The sequence below is a fragment of the Cebidichthys violaceus genome, unplaced genomic scaffold (assembly GCF_023349555.1).
Source record: "Cebidichthys violaceus isolate CVI_PGR_0920_01 unplaced genomic scaffold, fCebVio1.0.p SCAF_109, whole genome shotgun sequence".
Classification (NCBI taxonomy): Eukaryota; Metazoa; Chordata; class Actinopteri; order Perciformes; family Stichaeidae; genus Cebidichthys; species Cebidichthys violaceus.
Genome location: NW_027176273.1, coordinates 282805 through 307500, shown reverse-complemented (window position 1 = coordinate 307500; position 24696 = coordinate 282805). Strand labels below are relative to the sequence as shown.

Below are 24696 nucleotides of genomic sequence, written 5' to 3'. Positions count from 1 at the left end.
TCTGGTTCTGGATGTCTATCTGGATCCGAGTTCCTGTCTGGTTCTGGTCCTCCACAGTTCTCTTCATCAGCTTCTGTTTCCATCTGTTCAGTTTGTCTTTGATGAAGCTGTGAGGACTGAGGTTTCTCTGGCTCTTGGTCCACCTGGTCCAGAATGGAGCTCCAGTCCTGCTGCTCAGGGGGAACCTCTTCTTTAACCACCAAATGTTTCTGGACAGTATCTGGTTCTGGATATCTATCTGGATCCGAGTTCCTGTCTGGTTCTGGTCCTCCACAGTTCTCTTCATTAGCTTCTGTTTCCATCTGTTCAGTTTGTCTTTGATGAAGCGGTGAGGACTGAGGTTTCTCTGGCTCTTGGTCCTCCTGGTCCAGAATGGAGCTCCAGTCCTGCTGCTCAGGGGGAACCTCTTCTTTAATCACCAACAGCTGCTGGACGTCTGCAGGACAGAATGAAAACAGACACATTACTGACACAATGCCGCCAAGGTAAACTTTGATAGTGTTTTGATGGCCATTATGGTATAGGCCTAGGTAACAAAACAGGTCATGGTGACGAGATCCAATCACAGGAAGGTTATGTTGTTCTAGTCATGAAAGTGGTGGAAACTCTCCCAAGATAACCAGTAAAACGTAAAGGTTGACGATAGAGTTCTGGGAGTCGCTCTTCAAAAGGTGTTAGAGATGGATTTACAGGTTAGCATCAGTGCTGAGTACAGAGGGTGAAGGTCCAATCTGAACCTCTGGAATGAGAAAAGAGAAAGGTAGTCAGCATTTGTGTTGGAATGACTGGGAACCTGAGCTGTGCTGAGAACATATTGGTGTGTAACAGAGAGCCAGATTAAGCGCCTCATGAATGGCATGATGGATGGGCCGTTGGAGCATTATTTGTATTTGTTGATTATGTTTTTGACTGCAAGGAATGGACTTGTGGGATCGTTCATGGCTCCAGAAAATGGCTGCTGCTATTAAGGGACAGATTGAAAATATAACGGAAAGGAGCTCCGGGCATCTTCCATTCTAGAAACCCTCAAACTGTCAGAAGGAGCAGCATCGGTGGACACATGGATCTTATGTGGGTGAGTCATTTGGTCATCATAACAGAGGGTGAGTGGCCCCGTGATGTCTAAAGTGATGCACTTCATTGAGGCAACCACTGGAACAGTTCACATGGGGTCTCTAGGTGTCTCATTGGGTCTGTCTTTTGAAGCTGGTAAAGGCACCGCACCAGAGGACAAAGTCCTCTCTCATCCGGTACCTAAAGTATCAGGTCTGCAGTCGGACTACAGTGCACCCACCTCCAGTGCACATTCCTCCGTTCACTGAAAGCGGGCGTGTTTCTTTGTCAGGGCATGGAAGGGAAAAGTGAACGAATCACTAAAGCTGCTGGAGTGATGTCGGCATTGGCCACTCCTGCACCTTCTTGCCTTTGCTGGGGTCGATGGCCACACTGTCCTCCAAGACAACCTGGACAAGTCGCTGCAGAATCTCTGACCCATCCCAGCGGCCAAAACAATGATGTCGTCCAAACAAACCAGGCACATCTCCCCCTACATACCAGCCAAGACACAATTAGTAGTGGAAATGTTGCCTGAGCATTGCACAATCCAACCGGCATGACATTCCACTCCAATAATTCTGGTGCAGAAGGCCGCTGCTTTGTGTACTTTGAGGGACAATTGGGCTTTTAAGTAGCCAGAGGTGAGGTACAGTGCAGACCAACTGGCAGTGGAGAGGATGTGGGGCAATGGATACGCGTCTTTAACGGTGCAGTAGATCAGGGCTCCATTGTCTATGCAGAGACAGTATGTTCCATCCTCTAAAGTACCACAAATTTGGTCACGCCCAGCTGCCGTGGCGGGCCAGTCCCACCTCTAAAGTCTGTTGTATCTGTTGGTCATGATTTAGTTGTTTCTCCCACATCATCCAGCGTAGTGACTGCTCGACAGCGCGGCCTGACCGGGTCATGAAGTCATACTGCACCAGCCTGGTGCCCCTCCGAGTCAGGACAAGGAGTCAATTAAAGGTAGAATGAATTAAACAATTACACAACACAGATAGACCCTGTTATCATGACACAGACAGACATATGTAGATATATATGTGTACCTATATGCATAATAAATGAATGGATCAGATTAAACTCAACATTTCAAGACAAATCCGTGTCCTGGGTGAGAGACAAGGAGTACAGGGAGGAAGGGATAGCTCCCCCTCTGGGAACAGACGGACTGGTCGTCTTTGCTTTGGTTGAGATAAAACATGCAGTTTATATGACAGGGAACTAAAAGAATCGTTAACAGAGCTGGTTATCATGAACTTAACTATACTATTCATAAACTTAGATGTTTCCACTGTTTGAGATTTGGTAAACTTCAAGCTTGCATAATGAATGTAAAAACAAACACTATATTTAGTGAGTCAGTAACGATAGATTCATTGGTATGATTACAGAAGAAAGATTAGAGCTCTTTAGATCTTCGTAAAGGCTGAGCCTACAATGTTTTATGACCCGTCTGGTTTTATGAGCCTCTACATTTCTGAGGGACACAGACAGAATAAATAACTCAGAGAAACTTGATGCACAGTAACATTTACCTTAATTGATAAGCTAGTCCTAGTAGTAGGAAAACCTTGTATTTATATATGTATTATAATTGCCATGTTAGTTTGACGTTATTTGTTCTGCCTGAAACCACCATCCTGTCCGTTCCAAGAGGCAGAATACTGGTCGGTGTTTCCATCCCACCACCGTCCAACGTGAAGGAGGCACAGCACACGCTCACCACCCAGTCACTGTGTCTGTGGAGCAGACCAACCCGGACTCTTTAGTTCTTGTCCTTGGCGGCTTTAACAAAGGTAAGCTAAGAACTCCCCAAATACAGACAGTTTAGATGCTCAACCAGAGAGGAGAACACTTTAGACCACTGCTACGCCACAATCAGCGGGGTCATCACGCCTTCCCTCGTGCTGCACTGGGTCTCTCTGACCACGTCGTGGTCCATCTGGTTCCTGCTTACAGGCAGAACCTAAAGCTCTGTAAACCTGTGGTGAGGACATCAAAGCAGTGGACCAGTGAAGCTCTGGAGGATCTTCGGGCGTGCTTGGACTGTACAGACTGGGATGTTTTCAGGACTGCTACCGACAGTCATGATGGTACACAGCCTCTGTGTACCATCATGCACCAGGGTGAGTTACAACAAAGACAAACCCTGGTTCACAGCTTAACTCGGACAGGAACAGGCATTACGAGCGTTGTAAAACAGGCATGTTGGTGCTCTGAACTCCGGCCTAGTGTGGACGCTCAGTGTAAACGTAGCAGAAGATGTTTATACATGTTTATAAATGTTTATGTTTATAAATGATTATAAATGTTTATAATGTAAACGTAATCGTGTGGACATGGCCTTACATCCCCAGGACTATCAGACATTAACACCCCCCTGCTCAACTCTTCACTCTAAATATACACTCAACACTTTAAGAACTTATTTTAACATACTCTTGATTTGTATGTTTTATTGTAAATGTTCATATTTGTATATAAACATATCTTATACTATTGCACTGTGTTTATTGTCATCCACCTATCAACAAGTCAAGTTGCTGGTGTGTGTAAACGTACTTGACAATAAACATTTGTGATGGTGACTCGGGGCTTCAACATGCTGCTACAGAGAGCACAGAATGAAGTCTCATCTCTGTCCAGAGAGAGAGTAGAGTCTACCTGAGACAGGATGAAGTCTCAACTCTGTCCAGAGAGAGTAGAGTCTACCTGAGACAGGATGAAGTCTCATCTCTGTCCAGAGAGAGTAGAGTCTACCTGAGACAGGATGAAGTCTCATCTCTGTCCAGAGAGAGTAGAGTCTACCTGAGACAGGATGAAGTCTCTCTTCCTCTGAGTGATGATGATGATGATAGTGTGTAACAGTAAACAGTGTGAGAACTTGTTTACTGGAACAGCTGTTTGTTGAATGTGAGAAAAGAAGGAAAATGAACAAACAGAAACATTTAACCGCTTCAATGTCGTTCAGTTACTGCGGTCAACTGAGCCGTCGCTTAAAATCGAATGCTCGTCTATTCGTGGTGTTATGGTACGGGTGCTCGGCTAGACCAACAGTTAAGCAATAATGTGTCTAATTTGATAAAACAAGTCAAAAACAACAACATGTTGCACATTATATGAAATATAATTATAATAAAATCTTTTTTTATTAAAAACGGGAGCTCAAACGTTCATAAATAAATGGAAAATTAAGCTCAAATGACATCATGATTTTCATAATTTCCTCACATTTGAACCGGTACTAAAGTAATAATCCTTAAGAGGTTCTAATAAACTTTAAATGGATTCCAGTTAAGGAAGACTCGACTATGTCCACGTCACATTTCATGGGATTTTACTGAACAGTTTTTGAGAAAATTAAAGGTAAAATCAGCTCAAATGACAATATAAAATTGCATGATACAATACAAAGTCATGTAGTTGCTGTAGATGTATGTCCACACTGCTCCGTTTACACTGAGCGTCCTCACTGAGCGTCCTCACTACGCCGGCGTTATAGAGCACCGAAGACGGAAGAGTTTGAAAACTCCGGGTTGCGTCTTCGTGCGGACGGACGGAAATGGATAAGTTTAGAAACGATGACGCCCACACCAGCGTTCACTACTTGATTGGTTCTTAGCAGTCATGACGTGTCCTTCCCTGATTCGTCACGCCCTTGTCACGTGACCGAAAATCACAAACAACATCATTGATTACCGATCGACTACCGGGTTAATTCAACATGAACAACTGATGACAGGTGTTGTCTTTACTAGCAGCTGTTGACTTGTTTTATTAAATTAAACAAATTGTTGCTCATCTGTTGGTCTATCTTTGTGATTTTTGGGCCATCCGAGTACCCGTACCGTAACACCACGAATCCTCGCTTGACCGCAGCGTTCGGTTACCGTAAAGTGTAGAATACAGCCGATCTCCTGGTGTGACGTCAGTTTAAACAGAGAGAACAGAGAGAGAAGAAGTGAAGAGAACCAACCTGCTCTGTGTAACCGAAGCTGAGGGTTGAAAACAGCGTCCAGTAGTTTCCGTTGTCGCTCGTTCTCCTCTTTTGAACGACAAAGTTCCTCCTCGTACTCTGCTATCGTTCTTTCAAACACACCAAATATCTCTTCAGCAGCCGCAGTTAGTCGCTGGTTGACTAAACATCTCAGCATTTGGACTTTAGACATTTTCACGCAACGACACGAACTTGTTCTCCACACGAACTCCGTCAGAAACACCGTTCGCTCTCCATCAAACAGTCACTCTGACTAGCGCTGCGTTCATCACTTCCGTCCCAGCTAGCATGCTAAGCTAACTTCAACAGCTTCCTAGGCTACCGGGAGATGAGTCAGAGGAGAACCATCGAGAGAAAAGTCCATTCAGAAGGTTCATCCGGACACACAGAGACCCGGATGTATCGGTACTGTTGGTTCTCACGAACTATTTCTCATAACAGACACAAAGGATTCTCCGTTTGGAGCAGACGCCATCTTGATCACATGCTGTGAAGTAAGCCTCAGTGAACAATACAGCTTCCGGGGCACATCCGCTGCTGAGTTTCAAAATAAAGTCCGCAAGATATTACTAAATACTTTAAATCGTGTTAAGTGTTATTGATGCATTTAGATACAAAGGGGAATTGATTATTTTTCGGTATTTATGTATTGTTTTTAAATATACGTTCTAAAAAACATATTTTTAAGGGTTAAGTGTTAAAAAAAGTTTTAAGTTCTTTATTCATTATTAATTTTATATATATATATATATATATATATATATATATATATATATATATATATATATATATATATATATATATATATATATAGGTCCTTTAGAGACTTTTATTTTGAATTTAACCCCCGGAAATGATGGTCATATTTTACGGAGCTTGACACCGGAGCAGTCCGCGGAGAGAAGCCGTTATTAGAATCCAAATAACGGCAGGAAACCGATGATTTAGTTCGTTAACCGAAGATGGACCGACACCGGAAACAACTAGCGGTGGTTTTAAAACCGGAAGCGAAGCTGCAGGGAGAAGGTTTGTTGTCCTCCTTCCGCTCTGCTAATGATGCTAAGCTAACGTTGGCTAGCTCAACCATTCATCCACAGCCTGTTAGCTGCGGCTAGCTCCTGAAGCTAATGCGTTATCACAGGAGCCATTGAGTCTGTGTGTTTACTATTTGATCTGTTTCTAAGTTGATTACGTTATATATACTAGTTCTAGTAATTACAGGAATAATTACGTATCAATGACGTTATAATAACATAATAATGTTATAATAATGTATCAATGACGTTATAACAACATAATAACATTATGATAATGTATCATTGACGTTATAATAACAACATTATAATAATGTATCAATGATGTTATAATAACATTATAATAATGTATCAATGATGTTATAATAACAACATAACATTATAATAATGTATCAATGACGTTATAACAACATAATAACATAATAACATTATAATAATGTATCAATGACGTTATAACAACATAACATAATAACATATAACATTATAATAATGTATCAATGACGTTATAATAACATAACGTAATAATGTATCAATGACGTTATAATAACATAATAACAATATAATAACATTATAATAATGTATCAATGACGTTATAATAACAACATAACATTATAATAATGTATCAATGATGTAATAATAACAACATAACATTATAATAATGTATCAATGATGTCATAATAACATAATAACAACATAATAACATTATAACAATATATCAATGACGTTATAATAACATAAGAACATTATAATGTATCAATGTTATAATAACAGCATAACATTATAATAATGTATCAATGATGTTATAATAACAACATAATAACGTCATAATAGTGTATCAATAACATTATAATAACAACATAATAACATTATAATAATGTATCAATGACGTTATAATAATGTCATAATAACGTCATAATAACTTAGTAACGTTCCTCTTTTACTGGAAAAGAAGATAAACTACAGTCAGGTTTTTAAAACAGAAGACTAAATATTAGCTCAGTTATATATTTCTTCTTATTACTAGTATTCACTAGATGTTATTATAACAAGAAGAGAAGTAAAGTAAAACTATTAACTATTAATATATGATGTAAATATGAATTATCAGCACAATGTCCTAAAATCTTCTTCACATCTGTTCAAGGTGGAGCCCTTGAGTTTCATAGTTTCATGAATCATATTTTTATTGAGTCAAATTTTAATCTGCAACGTAATCGGGAACATTTGTCTGTCATGTAAATGTAGTACTACAATGTTTCCCTCTGAAGTAGAAGTACACAGTAAGTAGTTTTTTAAGTGCTTTGGGGCCTTTTGTAAATTATTTCAGAGTACAATTAGAGTTAGAGCAGTCACATAATTCAATATTTGTCATATCCAAACATCATAATAAATCCATAGCTGGGCTCTTTAGTTTGAGGGCCCGGGTCCAGGTGGTCTACCCTGTAGAATAGTAAAGTCTGAACCACAGGAAGCTCAGTGTTTGTGTGAGCGGTTCTCCAGAAAGCTGCAACACCACAAACTGAACATTCAGATCTGACACTGAACTACTAAAACAAGAAGCGAGGCTGAAGCCTGAAGACAAACTGTGGCCCAGAGTACTCATATAATATGATCAATAATAATATAACGATAAATAATCATATAACATGATCAATAATTATATAACACCATCAATAGTCCTATAACACAATCAATAGTCCTATAACACGATCAGTACATTACATTACAGTCATTTAGCAGACGCTTTTATCCAAAGCGACTTACAATAAGTGTATTCAACATTGGTATTCAAGAGAACTACTAGTCACCAAGAGTCATAAGTACATCTCCTTTTCTAAACAAGCATCTAAGATCATAACCCAGAGCACAAGTACAGTGCAGAAACGAACGAAAATAATAAATGCAACAAACTAATATGAATACAATTGCGACCCATCGCCCAGAGGCAGCGGAGCGAAGTGGTTGGGTGGGGGTGTGGGGCTTGACCGTGGCCTGGAGACAGGAAGGAGCTGTTCCTTCACTGCCCTGTATTCTAGCACCAGAGTCTTAGACTGGATGAGCTCTTACAGGGAGCCAGTGTAGAGAACGGAGAAAGGAAGTTGTGTGGGAGAACTTGGGGCGATTGAACACCAGGCGAACTGCGGCTTTCTGGACAAGCTCCAGAGGTCTGATGGCCGACACCGGGGCTCCGGCGAGTAGAGAGTTGCATTAGTCCAGGTGGGAGATGATAAGAACCTGGATGAGAACCTGCTCCGTCTCGTCAGTGAGGAAGGGGCGAATTCTCCTGATGTTGTAGAGCAAGAAAATACAGGAGCGTGTAAAGGATGAAATGTTTGCTGAGAATGACAGTTGGTCATCCAGGGTCACACCCAGATTCCTCGCAGTCCGAGTTGGCATCACCACGGTATCATCAATGGTGATGGACAGGTCCCGGTGCGGGCAACCCTTCCCCGGGAGGAACAGTAGCTCAGTTTTGTCTAGGTTGAGCTTGAGGTGGTTTGTCGTCATCCACTTCCAGATGTCAGCCAAACACGCAGCGATGCGCGTCTCCACTTGAGTGTCACCGGGGGGAAATGACAAGACCAGCTGGGTATCATCGGCATAACAATGGTAGGAGAAGTCATGCGAGCGAACAACAGAACCCAGAGATGTTGTGTAGAGTGAGAAGAGAAGGGGGCCCAGGACTGACCCTTGCGGAACCCCCGTAGTCAGCGTGCATGGTTCCGACACGGCCCCCCTCCAGGTCACCTGGTAGGATCGACCCGTCAGGTAGGATGCAAACAGGGAGAGTGCAGAGCCTGAGACGCCCATCCCCTCGAGGGTGGAGAGGAGGATCTGGTGGTTCACAGTGTCAAACGCCACAGACAAGTCCAGGAGAATCAGGACAGAGGAGAGAGAGTTCGCTCTCGCGGCGTGAAGCGACTCTGTCACCACAAGGAGGGCCGTCTCTGTCGAGTGACCCACTTTGAACCCGGACTGGTGGGGGTCCAAGAGGTTGTTCTGGTGGAGATAGGAAGACAGTTGGTTAAAGACAGCACGTTCAAGTGTTTTTGATAGAAAGGGTAGAAGAGAAACCAGTCTGAATTTCTTGACATCAGAGGGGTCAAGCGATGGTTTCTTCAGAAGGGGGGTGACTCTGGCAGTCTTGAAAGCCGTGGGAAAGCATCCTGAAACAAGAGATGTGTTGATGAGGTGGGTGAGGAAAGGAAGGAGTTCAGTCGCAATAAACTGAAGAAGAGGGGAAAGGATCGGGTCAAGGGAGCACGTGGTGGGGCGGTTAGATGTAACAAGGTTGAGGACCTTGTTAAGGGAGAGAGGAGCCAGATAGGGTAAGATGGGGCATGGAGATGGGAGGGAGAGCTGGAGAGGGTGGACAGGAGATAGGGGGGCTGAGAGAAGGATGATCTGATATCATTTACCTTCTTTTCAAAGAAGTTGGTGAAATCATCAGGGAGAAGGGAGGAAGTAGGAGGAGGGTGGGGGTTGGAGAAGTGAAGTGAAAGTTTCAAAAAGTTTTTTAGGATTGGAAGCAGAGGTTAGGATTTTAGAGCAGAAGAAAGCAGCTTTAGCAGTAGATAGAGAGGAGGAAAAAGTGGAAAGAAGAGCTTGGAAGTTAAGAAGGTCCTCCGGGAGTTTGCCTTTTCTCCATTTACGCTCAGCCTCTCTTAGGCTCCGTCTATCGGTACGCACTGAGTCCGACAGCCACGGGCCGGGTGGGGTTGGCCGTGCAGGCCTGGAGGTCAAGGGACAGAGTTTGTCCAAAGAAGAAGTAAGGGTGGAAAGGAGAAGATCAGTAGCAGTATCAGGGGATAGGAGAGAGAAGGATTCAGGGTCAGGGAGAGCAGAGGTGACAGAAGAGGAAAGATCAGCGAGGTAGAGGGAGCGGAGATGACTACGGGTAGAAACCATGTGGGTAGGTGGAGGAAGTGATGGGGGAGAGGATAGAGAGACGGAGTAGGACATGAAATAGTGGTCAGAGAGCTGGAGGGGAGTGACAGAGAGAGTAGAACAGTTTCTAGTGAAGATAAGATCCAATTGGTTGTCAGCCTTGTGGGTTGGAGGTGAAGAGGAGTGGTAAAGGTCGAAGGATGAGAGGAAGGAAAGAAGAGGTTCTAACTTATCAGTCTGGTTGTTGAAGTCGCCGAGCAGGATGAGTGCGGAACCATCGTCATGGAAGTGCGAGACTAATGTGTCGAGCTCCTCCAGGAACTCACCAAGAGGCCCTGGTGGGCGATACACAACAGCAATGGTGAGCTTGACTGGATAAGTGACAGTAACAGCATGAAATTCGAAAGAGGACGAGGAGAACTGTGGAACAGAGACAAGAGAGTATTTCCATTTTGGGGAAATTAGCAGGCCAGTACCACCACCCCGCCTCGCAGCTCTGGGAGTGTGAGAGAAAGAGTACACATCTGACAGAGCTGCGGGTGTGGTGGTGTTTTCTGGTGTGATCCAGGCCTCAGTTAGAGCAAGAAAGTTGAGGGAGAGAAAGGAAGCGTAGCCTGAGATGAACTCAGCTTTCGGCACTGCCAACTGGCAGTTCCAGAGCCCCCCCGCCACAACTTGCTCGCCATGAGCTGAGAGAGTAGGATAGATGAGGTTAGTGGGGTCATGGCACCTGAAAGCTACCCAATGTCTACGTGACCACCGGGCAGAGGAATGGACAGAAATAGGATGCAAACACATGGTAGTCGATATAAACAGATTACTGACCCGCAACTACACGCTCGAGAAGTTTTAGCTTGACCAAGTCGGGCTTGAAAAAGTCGCCCTGTTGCCTTGGTTCGCCTGACGCTTGGTTCGCCTGACGCTTGGTTCGCCGACGCTTCCAGCCTCCAGCAGTGGTTTAAGTACAGCTATCTACTGATTGCTCATTGTCTGCCAGGAGTGGAAGCTCCTCCCTTGCAATTAGCAAGGCTGTTAACCAGGTGACACTCTGTTACAGCTTCCTCAAACAAGCAGAAACTCAGAAAGCACTTCACAACTGAGAAAGGCCTAAGTACAGCTATCAAGAGTTAGTTTAAAGCAAGAACAAAATACTTATCAAATTCAGGTGAGTCAGAAGTTCAGCTGTTCCTCCAGAAGCTGAATACACTGTATTCCTAACAGTAGTCCTATAACACGATCAATAATCATACAACACGATCAATAATCATACAACACGATAAATAATCATATAACACAATTTCAGTGATATTATTATTAATAATAATAATAATATTGACAATAAGTCGATGTTTCATCAAGCCTTTCTCACTTCCCAGTTTGTACATCCTCGATTCCTTTCCCGGTCTCCTCTCCTCACGTCCTAATCCCACCCACTGGAGATTTGGACGGAGGAGTTAAGGAGAGAGGAGTCAAGGACAGAGGAGTCGAGGAGGGAGGAGTCTGAAGGAGATGATTGGACGGATTTATTACAGTCAGGATGTCATAAGAATTTAAACAAAATTAGCAAAAAAAACTCATGTCCTAGGCCTGCTTTTAAACCATGTTTTAATTTTGTACTTTCTGTGTGTATGTAAATTATTGGCCCTTATATGGTCACATTGTGTTGTTTATGTTTGAAATTCTGCCCCTGTTAATCACTTTGTGAAAGCGCTTTATAAATAAATCTTACTTACTTACTCTTCATTAATACCTGATGAAAACAAGTGTGTTTCATCATCTGTCTGTCTGTTTCTCAGTTTTACCTTCAGATGTACGAAAAGTGATCGTCGGTGAAGAAGAGCAGCAGGAGTGGAGCTCCAGTCTGGACCAGGAGGACCCAGAGCCTCCACACATTAAAGAGGAACAGGAGGAACTCTGGACTAGTCAGGAGGGAGAGCAGCTTCAAGGTCTGGAGGAGGCTGATATCACCAAGTTCACATTCACTCCTGTGAAGAGTGAAGATGATGAAGAGAAACCTCAGTCCTCACAGCTTCATCAAAGACAAACTGAACAGATCGAAACAGAAGCTGATGGAGAGGACTGTGGAGGACCAGAACCAGACAGGAACTCAGATCAAGGAGACTCTTCTGAGACTGAAGTCAGTGATGGGGACTGGGAGGAGACCAGAGAACCTCCGTCAGGTTTAAAGAACAGGAAAGTGAGCGTTGGAGAAGTTCACCGTTCTTCTGTGGAACGGTCGTTCAGCTGCTCTGAATGCGGACAAAGATTCGGCCGGAAGCCGCATCTGAACGCACACATGAGGATTCACACGGGGGAGAAACCCTTCGGCTGCTCTTTCTGCAGTAAGAGATTCTCTCAAAAGGGAAACTCAATCAGTCACATGAGACTTCACACGGGGGAGAAACCCTTCAGCTGCTCCGTGTGTAAGAAGCACTTCAGATATAGCGGAGACGTCAGCAGACACATGAGGATCCACACAGGAAAGAAAACACTCCACCGGATCAACAGTAACATTCACACAGAATCAGAACCAGCAGGGAACCCAGATCCCCAAAGTCTCTTACAACCGGACCCTGATGACAAACCCTCAGACCCTGAGACTGAAGCTTCTGATGACGGTTTGAAGGAGACCAGAGAACCTCAGTCAGGTTCAAACTCTGACGTCTCTGGAAGCGACGAGCAATGTAACGCTGACAAAGAGTCGTTCAGCTGCTCCGAGTGTGGGAGAACATTCTGTCGGAGGGACCACCTGATGAGCCACATGAGGACTCACACCGGAGAGAAACCATTCAGCTGCTCCGTCTGTCAGAAACGTTTCAGCTGCAGCGGGAACATCTTGGCACACATGAGGATTCACACGGGAGAGAAACCCTTCCAGTGCTCGTTCTGCGACAAAAGTTTCAGCCAGAAAGGAACTCTGCAGCTACACATGAGAATTCACACGGGAGAGAAACCCTTCGGTTGCCCCTTTTGTGACAAGAGATTCGCCCACAAGAGACGTATGACGCTGCACATGTCGGTCCACACGGAGGAGAAACGCTTCGGCTGCAGCGCTTGTGACAAAAGATTCACTTGGTACACGCAGCTCAAAACCCACAAGTGTGTTGGCGAGTCGTCTCCACTCCGTCAAAGTCAAAGTGAGAAAAAGTCTCCTGCCAAGGAATCGTTTGGCTGCACCGAGTGTGACAAAACATTCAGCCTGAAGGGAAACCTGAAGACACACATGAGGATTCATACGGGAGAGAAACCGTTTCGTTGCTCCGTCTGCAGCAAAAGTTTTAAACAAAATGTTCATCTCACAGAGCACATGACGATTCACACGGGGGAGAAACTGTACAAATGTGGTGTTTGTGGGAAAGGGTTCAACAAGAAGTCGCTTGTCAAAAAACACCCGTGTGTTTGATCCTTGTGTCCGATGTTGATTCATGGGTTCACATTTACAAAGACAACGAGTAAAGAGTTTGTCTGCTGGCCGTGTCAAGTTTAGAAGCTAACAGCTAAATAAAGATTTGAACCTCAAAAGCAACTGAATTTATTGGGAAAACATAAATTATGAAATATTTATTTGAAAACTAATAATTATTTTTGTGGCCTGAATTCCATTCTGTAAATAAAAAATAAGTTTCTCAATATTAAATCAATGCTTTTTTTAATCTCTGCTTTCTGTTTCTGTAAATTAATTTGTAATTATATTGTAATAAACAAAAAGCATCTGTTATGACTGTGGTTGTATCATAATAATGTATTTATAGACTGATGAACATCAGTTTGTAATTATGTAGCAATCATCACTAAATGTGACACTTTTGGACGTAATGATTATTATTTATGACAACACTTATGTGTTTTGAATATCGATAGATGTAACCGTTATTTAAATGATAAATTATAATAAATAAATTACAGATTTTTAAACTCAAACTCCCTCATGTTTCATTTCATGTGCTTGAATTTATTCTGCAACTACAATTAAGAGTTATTATATTCTTGAAATAAATCCTTTTTCGTTTCTTCTCTGAACTAAATCCATTTTCGTTTCTTCTCTTAACCTATAGAGCAGAAACCAGAGGACAGTTCAGGACAGACCTGGTCCAGCAGGGCGGCCATGATACTAGATCAGCAGGCTGAAAAGAGGTTCGAGAAATGAGCCTAGTAAGATGTTAGGTGGAGAACTTCCCCACCAGGTTACAAAGTTTGTGTTTCACACTGCCCACGCAGGTGTTGTAGTCTACGTTCTTCTCAAAGAGGAGCCTATAGATCTATTTGAGCAACAATATATTTGTTTTTTTCCCACCATTAGCATCAAATGGAGGCGGTCTGCTTCGTTGAGATAAAGCTCAACACTATCAACCAGCAACATTCAGCGTCTGTCCGACCGATCTGCTCCTGAACGGGCTCGTCGGTCTTTGTCATGATAGTGTCTGTTTGAAACATAAAGTTCAGGATAGACAGACTTCAGACGTCACCAGAGCTTTTCTGGGTGTAGCGACCTTTCTCGCGGCGGCCTCATTTGCTCAGTCCTCATAGGGAACAAATAAAAAAGGCGCTATGTGGACAGACGCACTGAGGCTGGCTGCTCGGTTCTTTTTGGTCTCGGTCTAATTGGCGGACAGCACTGTTTTTGTTTTTTTTTACACTTTGGGCAGGTTTCGCAAGTTGTCTGCACATCAGAGCCCCACCACAAGCCATGCCGGTGATTACGACAATGTAAGAGGATTTTATGGACATTGTGGGACCCCTGGAAAAAAGGGTCACATTCTTTTTGTATGTGATTAACGTTCTTAAGTTTTTCTTCTCCGGTCTGTAACCGATCCAAACCTGATCAGTTCTCTTTTCTCGTGTAGGCATCCTCACCAACCAGGTGACCAACTTTACATCCATCAAGACAACTCCTTATCACCCAGAGACAGGTAGTCTGGTGGAGAGGTTTAACCAAACCCTGAAGATGATGGTAAAAGCTAATGTTTGAGAAGGGGCAAGATGTGGTGCAATATGTCCTCCAGATCAGGGATCGGTTGGAGCGGTATCCAGAGGAGGCCCAGAAGACCTAGAACAGGTAGGATGGACCAGAAGGCACACCAACATGAATTTAAACCACGTCAAAAGGCCTTGTTGCTCCTACCCTCCTCCACCTTTTGAAGTTCGAAGGCGGTCGGGGGCCTACAACGTATGAGATCCTGCATCCGGAGAAGGGGAGTCGAAGCAGATGCGTCATGTGAACCTCTCGAAAGCCTGGGAGGAAAGAAGCAGCCCTCCTCCCAGGCTTTCGAGAGGTTCACATGATGCTAGAGAGGATTGGCGAGCCGACTACATCACTACCTTGGACCTTTGAGAGGGGTATTGGCAGGTCACGTTGGAGATCTTTAGGACCCCTTCTGTGATTACTTTTGGCTTACCCAGTGCCCTAGCTACATTCCAGAGGTTTATGGACAAAGTGCTTCAAGGTTGTGAGGACTGCAGCACTGCATTCAGCCTGATGTGAGAGAAACATCTAGAGCACCTTCGTCAAGTCAAAGGTGCGATCAGAGCGGCAGAACTTGAACTTAACCCTGAAGAATGTAAGTGGGTCAACTGGGAAACTCGTTACCTGGGGTATCAGTTGGGGAGAGGTAAAGTCCAACCTCAGGTGGACGAAGCCGCGTAGCAAGACCCAGGTCCATCTTTATTGGCCTTGTGGCTTGCCACCAACCTCATCTGCAAGTTGGCCCGTAAACCCGTGGCATGGCGTGAAGAGTGTGAAAGTGCTTTCCGGGGTCCTCCTGGTGCAGGTGGATGCCTCTGGGGTGGGCTTCTGTGCCGAGCTGGAAGCTTCTGTCTCGTATGATGACCTGGTACTCGACTAATCAAAGAGTGTCTGGCAATCAAGTGGGCGTTACACAGCCTCAGGTACTACCTGCTTGGGAGGGGGTTCGACCTCAGGTCCCTGACCTGGATCCAGACAATGAAGGACCGGAACGCCAGGGCGACTGGGGGAACCATTCATGTTCTGTGTGCGGCACAAAGTGGGTAAGGAAACTGTGACGAAGACTCTGTAACTGTAACAGTCATCCAGACATTATTTACCTCGCACCACAATAACTCTACACTCACAACTTTACGCTGCAGTAATGGAGTAATGTAACATAGCTCAGTTTATTCATACTCATCTCAAGTGTCATCATGGTCTAATGTTCCTCCCTTCCACAGTCCCGGTGGGTCTGACCCAGAGGATCTAGATACCACGTCTTAACGGGATCATTGGTTAAATTTGGGAAATGGTGATTCCATTAATGTGTTTGTTTAATGTAAGAACTGTCAATAAAACAGAAGATCATTGCTTCAATCAAGGGTCGGTCGGACCAACAAGAGGGGCTGAACATTTAGTCTCTGGTTAGAAAAGACTTCGAGGGTAGACCAAACCGGAGACTAGGAAGACACGTCTATCGTAAATTATATGATTTTTTGGTCTCTGTTTTTTGTTCTTGACTATTTTTGTAAATAAAAGCACCTGAACCTGATTTGGCAAAACCATCTTATTCGTCATTACTTGACCCTCGGTTACATTATTAGCATTATTAGTCTCTTTTTTTAGTTTTTGTATATTCTTCATTGCTGTTGAACGGAAAGTTCTCGAAATGTAATCAGATGAAGAAGAGATCAAACAGGTGACAATGTTGATCTTATTAAAAAGTATGTTCATTGAACAGGTGAGCCTTTCATACACTCGTCACTGAGCATCGTGTCATGCTTCCTGGAATAAAACACATTTGAAGTGTTCAAAGGTTATCTGGTTTACGATGAACTCTTCCTGTCCTCTCCAAAGACCCACAATGACAAACACAGACATTAAACCATAAGTTACATAGATTTATGAAAAAGAATATACAACATATTGAAATGATTATATAAAGTTCTTATGAAATATAAAAACATATGACAGAAGATTGTCCTCAGAGGACTGACGACCGACACACTTCTGTCTTTAGAAGTGTTTACAAAAGTCTTTTATGACAAACATTGCAGTTTAATCTTTTCTCTCGTGTGGACCGCCATGTGGTGGCTCAGACTTCCTGGTTGTGTAAAACTTTTACCACAAACTGTGCAGCTGAATGGTTTCTCTCCCGTGTGGATTCTCATGTGTCTCTGTAAACTTCCACTCTGCGTGAAAGACTTCTTACAGACCGAGCAGCTGAATGGTTTCTCTCCCGTGTGACATCTCATGTGTGTTTTCAGATTTCCCTTGAGGCCAAATCTTTTCCCACACTCAGAGCAGCTGAATGGTTTCTCTCCAGCATTACATCTGGAATCACTGACGGAAACTTCATCATTATTCAGAGAGTTTAAATCTGACTGAGGTTCTCTGGTCTCCTTCCAGTCAACATCGTCATCACCACCATCATCATCACTATCAACAGTCTCAGTTTCAGAAGAGTCTCCAGTCTCCTCATCAGTATCTGGTTCTAGATCTGAGTTCCTGTCTGGTTCTGGTCCTCCACAGTCCTCTCTATCAGCTTCTGTTTCCATCTGTTCAGTTTGTCTTTGATGAAGATGTGATGACTGAGGTTTCTCTTCATCATCTTCACTCTTCACAGGAGTGAATGTGAACTTGGTGATATCAGCCTCCTCCAGACCTTGAAGCTGCTCTCCCTCCTGACTAGTCCAGAGTTCCTCCTGTTCCTCTTTAATGTGTGGGGGCTCTGGGTCCTCCTGGTCCAGACTGGAGCTCCACTCCTGCTCAGGGGGAACCTCCTCTTCACCAACGATCACTTTTCGTACATCTGAAGGTAAAACTGAAACACAGACAGACAGATGTTAAAGTAAACCTACAAACTTCTGTTAAATGAGCTTGATAACGTTTCGTTATGTGACTTTGGGATGTTTCTCCATATTGTCGTGCTTTGGGTATCATCGGCTGACACCGATACCACAATGCTTTCATGCAGCACTGGGAACAGAAAAGGATCCCAACAAAGTTGTCACTTATCTGGAGAAAGCAATGAGCTTTCCTACTGTGACAACAGTGTGTGGACGAAGCATTAAGTCATTAAATTACACTCATTATGTTGCTGCTAGCTTATTCCACCATGCTTTCATGCTAACGTTACACTGGCAACTTAAAACAAGCCCAACAGCTGACTGGTGGCCGGCAGATCTACGGCCCCTCTGCCTCACTCGTCGCCGCTAAGGGACTACTTCAACAAGAGGAGAGCAGGCGGGAGCTCCAGAGACTGGCTAGCTAACTAACCAGCTCTGGAGATGGACAGGTACTTCTACTGAATCTGGAATTCTGTGACTCTTTCGGAGGTAAAAAGTCATCCTCATACCTTCAAAATAAAAGTTTTTTTTTTTTTTTTACATACCAACACCTGTCCCAGTGGGTGGCGGGGGGATGGGAAGGAGGGGCCCAGGCTTTCGGGAGTCATCTGGGCGCTGGGTCCTCGTAGTGGGCCCCCCCACACCTAAGGACAGTCTCTTCTCCACGATCTTGGCCTGCAGGTCTCTGATGTATCTGTATGTCTTCAGAGTCCTGACGGCGTACACGCTCCAGTGTCTGGTGTGTTTCCTGTACAGCCTTTTGAATCTGAAAACACAGCATCACAACAGTCTCAGCAGCTGCAAAGAAGAAGAAGAAAATAACCACTCGGTGAAGAAGCGTTTCGTGAAACTCACGTCTTCTTGCCGTCGTTCGTCAGCACAGGTGGTCTGTTCAGGTGGGAGTTGTAGTCCAGGGCGGCGAGCAGAACTCTGGCTTCGTATTCGGCCGGAGACAACGCGAAGCGTTTGCTGGCATACATGAGGACGTGGCTGTGGAAGGGCTCCAGGTCAGCAGCGGATCTACGAGGACAATCGAACACGTTTCCAACGTGTTCGTCCAATATTATCACATGTCATTTGTAAAAACCGGACTACCTGAAGGTCAGGTATTTGTGCATGTCCCTCAGCCAGTGCTCGTTCTGCACGATGTTCAGCAGAGCCGCGTGTGCCACACAGTTGTCCCGGATCACCTCCTTGTGGCCGAAGTCATCCAAATGTTCGTGGTGGCAGCTTCCGGTGGACCAGGTGTGATGGCCGCCGATGTGGTGGACGATCCCGACCCAGAGGTCCTGACAGAGAGAGAGAAGAACTGTGTTTTTGGACCAGCGCTGGAATCATCTGGACTAAACACAAGAAATGACGACGCAGCACCGCAGGAAAAGAACCGGACAAAAGGAATTTACTGAGAACTCTTGTTTGGTGTCCGCCGTCTTGCAGCACCACCAGAAGTGGTTGACTATGTCCTTCAGCCAGCTGAGCAGGACGCCGTGTCCTTGAACCTGTGCAGCCTGAGACATCAAGAAAACACACATTAGAAATGTTGTTTTTCATCACAAAGCAAACATGCTTCATTAAAGAACTTCTTACTGCTGCGATCTGCTCGGCCAGCTTCTTGGCGCCGTGCCACACGTCCAGGCTGTGTCTCATCCCGAGGTCTTTGTACCGTCCCGTCTCCGGGTCTGGACGAGAAACACGTTGGTTTATTTACTCAGACTCACTCTGCATGCTGCTGATACAGAACACCGTCTGAGACGCGTACTTACCCATGAGGGCTCCGATGTGGACATTTGCGTCGGTGCAGAACTCCACCAGCTGAACGTGGGGGTGTAGTTTCTGCACCGTCTGGATGAAGGCCTCCCTCTCCACGAGGACCGCGGACCGGTCCCTCCGCCTCCTGTCCAGCGTCTCCACGTTCAGGATCTCCTTGGTGGACTCTGCCATGGTGGAGTAACTGCGGTACCGAGCGTTGGGACCTGCAGGGTTAAAGTTAGCCGGCGTAAACCCCCCCTGTATAACACATGGACCAGGTCTCTGAGGGGTTCTTTAGGATCAGGCCTTAGACGTGTTTCACATGGAGCTCTGTAGAGATTTCTCAGTTTCACTGTGTACGATACTAGAAAGTTGTTTTAACAAGAGATATTAATAGAACCAACACTTTAAGAATGAGGAAGTAAGTGAAACACTAATAATAGTAATATAACTATAAAAATATATAAAATAACCATTACAGTGTCACTCTTTCTGTTCTGTCCTTTCACAATAAAAGCCATGAATATGTCACAGTACTCTCGTACTTTAACGTTCCGTCTACTTTTAGGAATCCAAATCATTTCAATGTGAACTTCACTCCAAACAGTTGCTTGTCCAGTCACAAATAATGAACAATGAAGGTGAATCTTATAAACGTCTAGCCGGCAGCAGGTAGACGGACTAAATCTTTTTTCATTTTCTAGAAGATGTTTTTATGCTTCATGATATTTAAATTTTTACCTGCAGAGTCGTTCCTCCCGCCTCCTAAAGACAAAGAAGTGAGAATCACTGATATGATAAAAGGTGACGACGTAACTACAGAAGTTTCCAAACTCACCTATGACGACCACCTCTTGACCCCGGAGCCGCCGCACCGCCTCGGACCTCCTCTCCATCCAGAACTCCCGGATCGTGTCCACGCAGTAGGTGTCCTGGATCTTGGAGAAGGTGGCCGGACTGACGACTCCCATGTTCATGAAGCGGAACAGGAGGGCCACTTTACTGTAGTTGTTCCCGCTCAATAGGATGTTCGTCCCGAGCATGAAGTCGCCCGCCAACATCCCGAACTTAAAGGTGGGCTGTGAGGTCCAGCTCCAGACAACATGACCACGAGGACAAACCTGAACAGGAAGAGACTTATTGTCTGAGACCACCTATAGTGGACAAAGACTTACAATGGATGGACTGCTCTACTAATGATATTAAGGCGATTCGGTTGTGAGACTCACCCATTCGACTACAAAGGCAGTACACCTCTGTTCAATGAGACACTCAAACGGGGGGAGGCCGAAGCACATGAGTCCGGTGGACATCCGGTAGCGACATCGTTTCACCGGCAGGTGAAGCAGCGTCGCCAGCTGACGAAGACTCTCCTCGTAGACGATGGACGCACGAGAACCCACGATGTCTTCTTCGCTCAGGATCGTGTGCGGCTCCGTAGGAGGCGGCGACTTCTCGGGTCCGAGCCTCTCCGGGGCGTCGTGGATCGTCTCGTCGGCCGCAATGACGGGCAGCTCGTCCACCTTCGGTCTGGCGTCCACAGCGGCTCCCAAACTGACGGACCGGATGGACAAACGCAAGAGAGTCAAGCCTTTACCGTCACGTCTAAATACTAGACTAGAAGGTTCATAGAATTCTGTTATTTCTTTATTTTACCAGCACTTCATATGTATGTTTGCAATGCTTGTTAATTTCCAGACATAGAGATCAACAGAGGACTGAACATCGAGCTCTGAACACAAGAAAATTATCTTTAAAGATGTCAAAGAACAGACGGCCTTCAAATGGTTAAAAACGGTTTCACGGTTTGCGTCTAGCAGATTATATATATATATATATATATATATATATATATATATATATATATATATATACTAAGAACAGTGAAAACTAAAACCTGTCTATGAAACAGGTTTTTTTATATATATATATATATATATATATATATATATATATATATATATATATATATATATATATATATATATATATATATGTACACACACACACACACACACACACACACACACACACACACACACAAAACGATGACAAAGAACATTTACAAACAGAAGAGTGAGACGCTCATCTCGCTCTGGATGGTTTTAAGCTCACATGTGTGATCATGTTGATCATTAGACACCAGATTATGTTAAAAGTCTGGTGTCCCAAACCTGGAAGACATAATGTAATGTGTGCTGTATAGTGGTGGAAGCAGTACCGTATACGAACGGGGGGGTCGTCTGAGTCTGAGTCTCCGTCTCGGACCGATTCTCCTGAGACACCGTCACACTCGGAGGACAACTCGATCCTGTCTCACACACAGACGACGCTCTCATTCAAAACCAGACGATGAAACAGAAAAACTGAATCGGACACGTCGACTTACACACAAGTCTCCAGAGAGTTGACTCGGTCCTCGTCGAGCTCCGTGTCTCCGTCATGGACGCTAGGACAAGACGAGACACACGAACACCATGAACATGAGACAGTTTTCACAAGACAGAGGTTTCACAGGTTGAGAGAGACTAAGAGTCCTTACCAACAAGGAGCTGAGACCACAGGAGGCTTAACTCCCAAACAAGGAGTCCTCCTCCATGGACTGGTGGGCCAAGGGCCCTTTTCATATCTGAAACAGGACAAGAGTTCTCATCAGGACCAGGTGTCATCTCTTCTCTCCACATGAGAATCAAAGAGGCGGCGCTCCGCCATCGGACACTAGCAGACGTTAAATGTCTAGTTGTTGATTTAAAGAAGAAGGTCGTCCTGATTCTAAAACATCCAGAAGGACGACATGGAGAGAAAACACGGTCAACAAGAAAAGGAAGTACTATTACACATATCGGAAATACTATTATACATATCAGAAATACTATTACACATATCGGAAGTACTATTACACATATATCGGAAGTACTATTACACATATCGGAAGTACTATTACACATATCGGAAGTACTATTACATATATTGGATGTAATATTACACATATCGGATGTAATATTACACATATCAGAAGTAATATTACACATATCGGAAATACTATTATACATATCAGAAATACTATTACACATATCAGAAATACTATAACACATATCGGAAGTACTATTACACATATCGGAAGTACTATCACACATATCGGATGTAATATTACACATATCAGAAGTAATATTACACATATCGGAAATACTATTATACACATCAGAAATACTATTACACATATCGGAAGTACTATTACACATATCGGAAGTACTATTACACATATCAGAAGTACTATTACACATATCAGAAATACTATTACACATATCAGAAGTACTTTTACACATATCGGAATTACTATTACACATATCAGAAGTAATATTACACATGATATTGTAAGTACTCTTGTACATGATATTGTCAGTATATAACGTGTTTTATTCTACACTTAGCTGTAATGTAATACATGACATGTAAATACATGTAGTACATACTTAATATATGTACTTACAATACAAGTAAAGATCAACAGCCTCTAGTTAGTCCTTCTGTTCTGACTGGAGGCTACAATGCTAAGCTAGTCACTTTGCTGAGACCTTTCCAGCTGCACCGTTTTATTAATATTAAGTATTTATATTATATTATATATATTTATATTATATTATTAATATTTATATTATATATATGTTGATTATATTATATATATTATATTATATATATGTTGATTATATTATATATGTATATTATATATATATATTATATTATATTATATATATGTATATTATATAAACACAGATATACAACAGATCCACGGTCAGTGTTTTTCTCCTCTTGGCTCGTTGTAATACTTCCGGGTTAGCTCACGTTAGCTGAGCTGCTAGCAGGAGGTTAGCATTTACTACACAGCTACACCGTCGCTACTACATGCTACTGCTAGTACTACTAGTAGGACTACTGTTAGTACTACAAAGTACTGCGCGTACATGTACACAGGTCGAGTACACACTCACGCATCGAGCAGGAGCAGCGCCAGCTCCGAGTCCAGCTGGAGCCCTTTAGCCGCTCGGAGGGCTCTCCATCTCGGGAACACCGGGCCGATGTTGATCCGGGTCTTGTCTCTCTCTTTGTCGGAGGCCTTCTTAGCGGAGGAGCGTTTGTTCTTCTTCAGAGGAGGAAGACGAGGAAAGTCTTCCTCAGCTGAACGCTTCGAGCTGCTCTCCGCCATCTTTCATTGGGAGGAGCTCGAGAGCACCGGAAGAGACCTCCTCTTCCTCGTCCTCTTCTTCCTCTTCTTCATCCTCCTCTTCTTCCTCTCTTCCTCCTCTTAATAATAATAATGCATTTTATTTGCACTTTTCATTCATAGAATCTCAGAGTGCCTCAGAGCCAGTACATAGTAAAAACAAACTATAATAAAAAACTAGTAAACATAAGCATAATAGAAAACAGTAAATCCTCTTCCTCCTCTTCTTCCTCCTCTTCTTCTTCACACCAACATTGAATGTGCTTACTGCCTACTAAAATAACCTATTATTATTATTATTGCTATTATTATTGTGTGTGTGTATGTGTGTATATAGGTGTGTGTGTGTATATGTAGGTGTGTGTGCGTGTGTATGTAGGTGTATGTGTGTGTAGATGTATATGTGTATGTGTGTGTGTGTGTGTGTATGTAGGTGTGTGTGTGTATGTGTGTAGATGTGTGTGTATGTGTGTGTGTGTGTGTGTGTATGTAGGTGTGTAGATGTGTATGTGTGTGTGTGTGTGACTTAGAGACTCAAATGCTGCACTGAAGCTTCATTTAACATTCAGATTATATATTAATATATTAATGATTACATATAAATAAATATCTGATCAATCAGTCGTCTACATGAAGATCTAGAGGAGTAAAGTTCTCTGTGTGTGTGTGTGTGTGTGTGTGTGTGTGTTATCAGAGCAGACCTTCTAGTGCACGTGAGTGTGCCCCACTGGTCAACGTGCACTAAAATCAAACAGCTGTGTCAACAGAAGGGCTGTAGGTAAACTTCATTCTGCTGGTTTCAAACATGTTCAGGCAGCAAAGTGAAGGGGCTTGTAGAACTGGTTTGCTCCCACCACTTTACATTACGATCATTTATCCAAAGTGACTTACAGTATCTAGCTACACACATACAGTGCAATTTTGGGGTTAAGTGTCTTGCTCAAGGACACATT

At 43.7% G+C, this 24696-nt stretch overlaps 3 protein-coding genes across 3 annotated transcripts in view; 1 reads left to right on the top strand and 2 right to left on the bottom strand.

Annotated features, from left to right (window-relative positions):
• LOC137889517 (zinc finger protein 3 homolog) overlaps nt 1-5553 on the bottom strand; it is a 7372-nt gene extending 1819 nt beyond the window's left edge. The window contains exons 1-2 of the mRNA XM_068733406.1: nt 5036-5553; nt 1-436 (exon numbers count right to left, since the gene is read on the bottom strand). The exon at nt 1-436 is cut by the window's left edge and continues 1819 nt beyond it. Coding sequence (XP_068589507.1) covers nt 1-436; nt 5036-5228 — 629 coding nt within the window. The 5' untranslated portion in view covers nt 5229-5553. The remainder of the gene's footprint in view (nt 437-5035) is intronic.
• A 391-nt stretch (nt 5554-5944) lies between these two features.
• Nucleotides 5945-13835, top strand: LOC137889474 (gastrula zinc finger protein XlCGF57.1-like). The gene is made up of 2 exons (XM_068733354.1): nt 5945-6082; nt 11775-13835. The coding sequence occupies exons 1-2, from the start codon at nt 6019-6021 to the stop codon at nt 13379-13381; spliced, it is 1671 nt and encodes a 556-aa protein (XP_068589455.1). The 5' UTR covers nt 5945-6018; the 3' UTR covers nt 13382-13835.
• Nucleotides 13836-16811: 2976 nt separating this feature from the next.
• LOC137889442 (uncharacterized) lies at nt 16812-23725 on the bottom strand. The gene is made up of 14 exons (XM_068733310.1): nt 23511-23725; nt 22064-22150; nt 21911-21970; nt 21743-21832; nt 20751-21075; nt 20360-20642; nt 20263-20286; nt 19536-19745; nt 19360-19451; nt 19176-19280; nt 18868-19061; nt 18628-18792; nt 18318-18538; nt 16812-17747 (listed from the first exon to the last, which is right to left on the bottom strand). The coding sequence occupies exons 1-14, from the start codon at nt 23723-23725 to the stop codon at nt 16963-16965; spliced, it is 2856 nt and encodes a 951-aa protein (XP_068589411.1). The 3' UTR covers nt 16812-16962.
• Nucleotides 23726-24696: the final 971 nt, after the last annotated feature.

Coding starts and splice junctions, on each gene's coding strand:
- LOC137889474 (XM_068733354.1), top strand. CDS start 6,019: ATGGACCGACACCGGAAACAACTAGCGGTGGTTTTAAAACCGGAAGCG. Junction 6,083..11,774: donor AGCGAAGCTGCAGGGAGAAG/GTTTGTTGTCCT, acceptor TCTGTTTCTCAG/TTTTACCTTCAGATGTACGA.
- LOC137889442 (XM_068733310.1), bottom strand. CDS start 23,725: ATGGCGGAGAGCAGCTCGAAGCGTTCAGCTGAGGAAGACTTTCCTCGT. Junction 21,971..22,063: donor GTGGTCTCAGCTCCTTGTTG/GTAAGGACTCTT, acceptor GTCTTGTCCTAG/CGTCCATGACGGAGACACGG. Junction 18,539..18,627: donor ACGAACGACGGCAAGAAGAC/GTGAGTTTCACG, acceptor CTGTGTTTTCAG/ATTCAAAAGGCTGTACAGGA.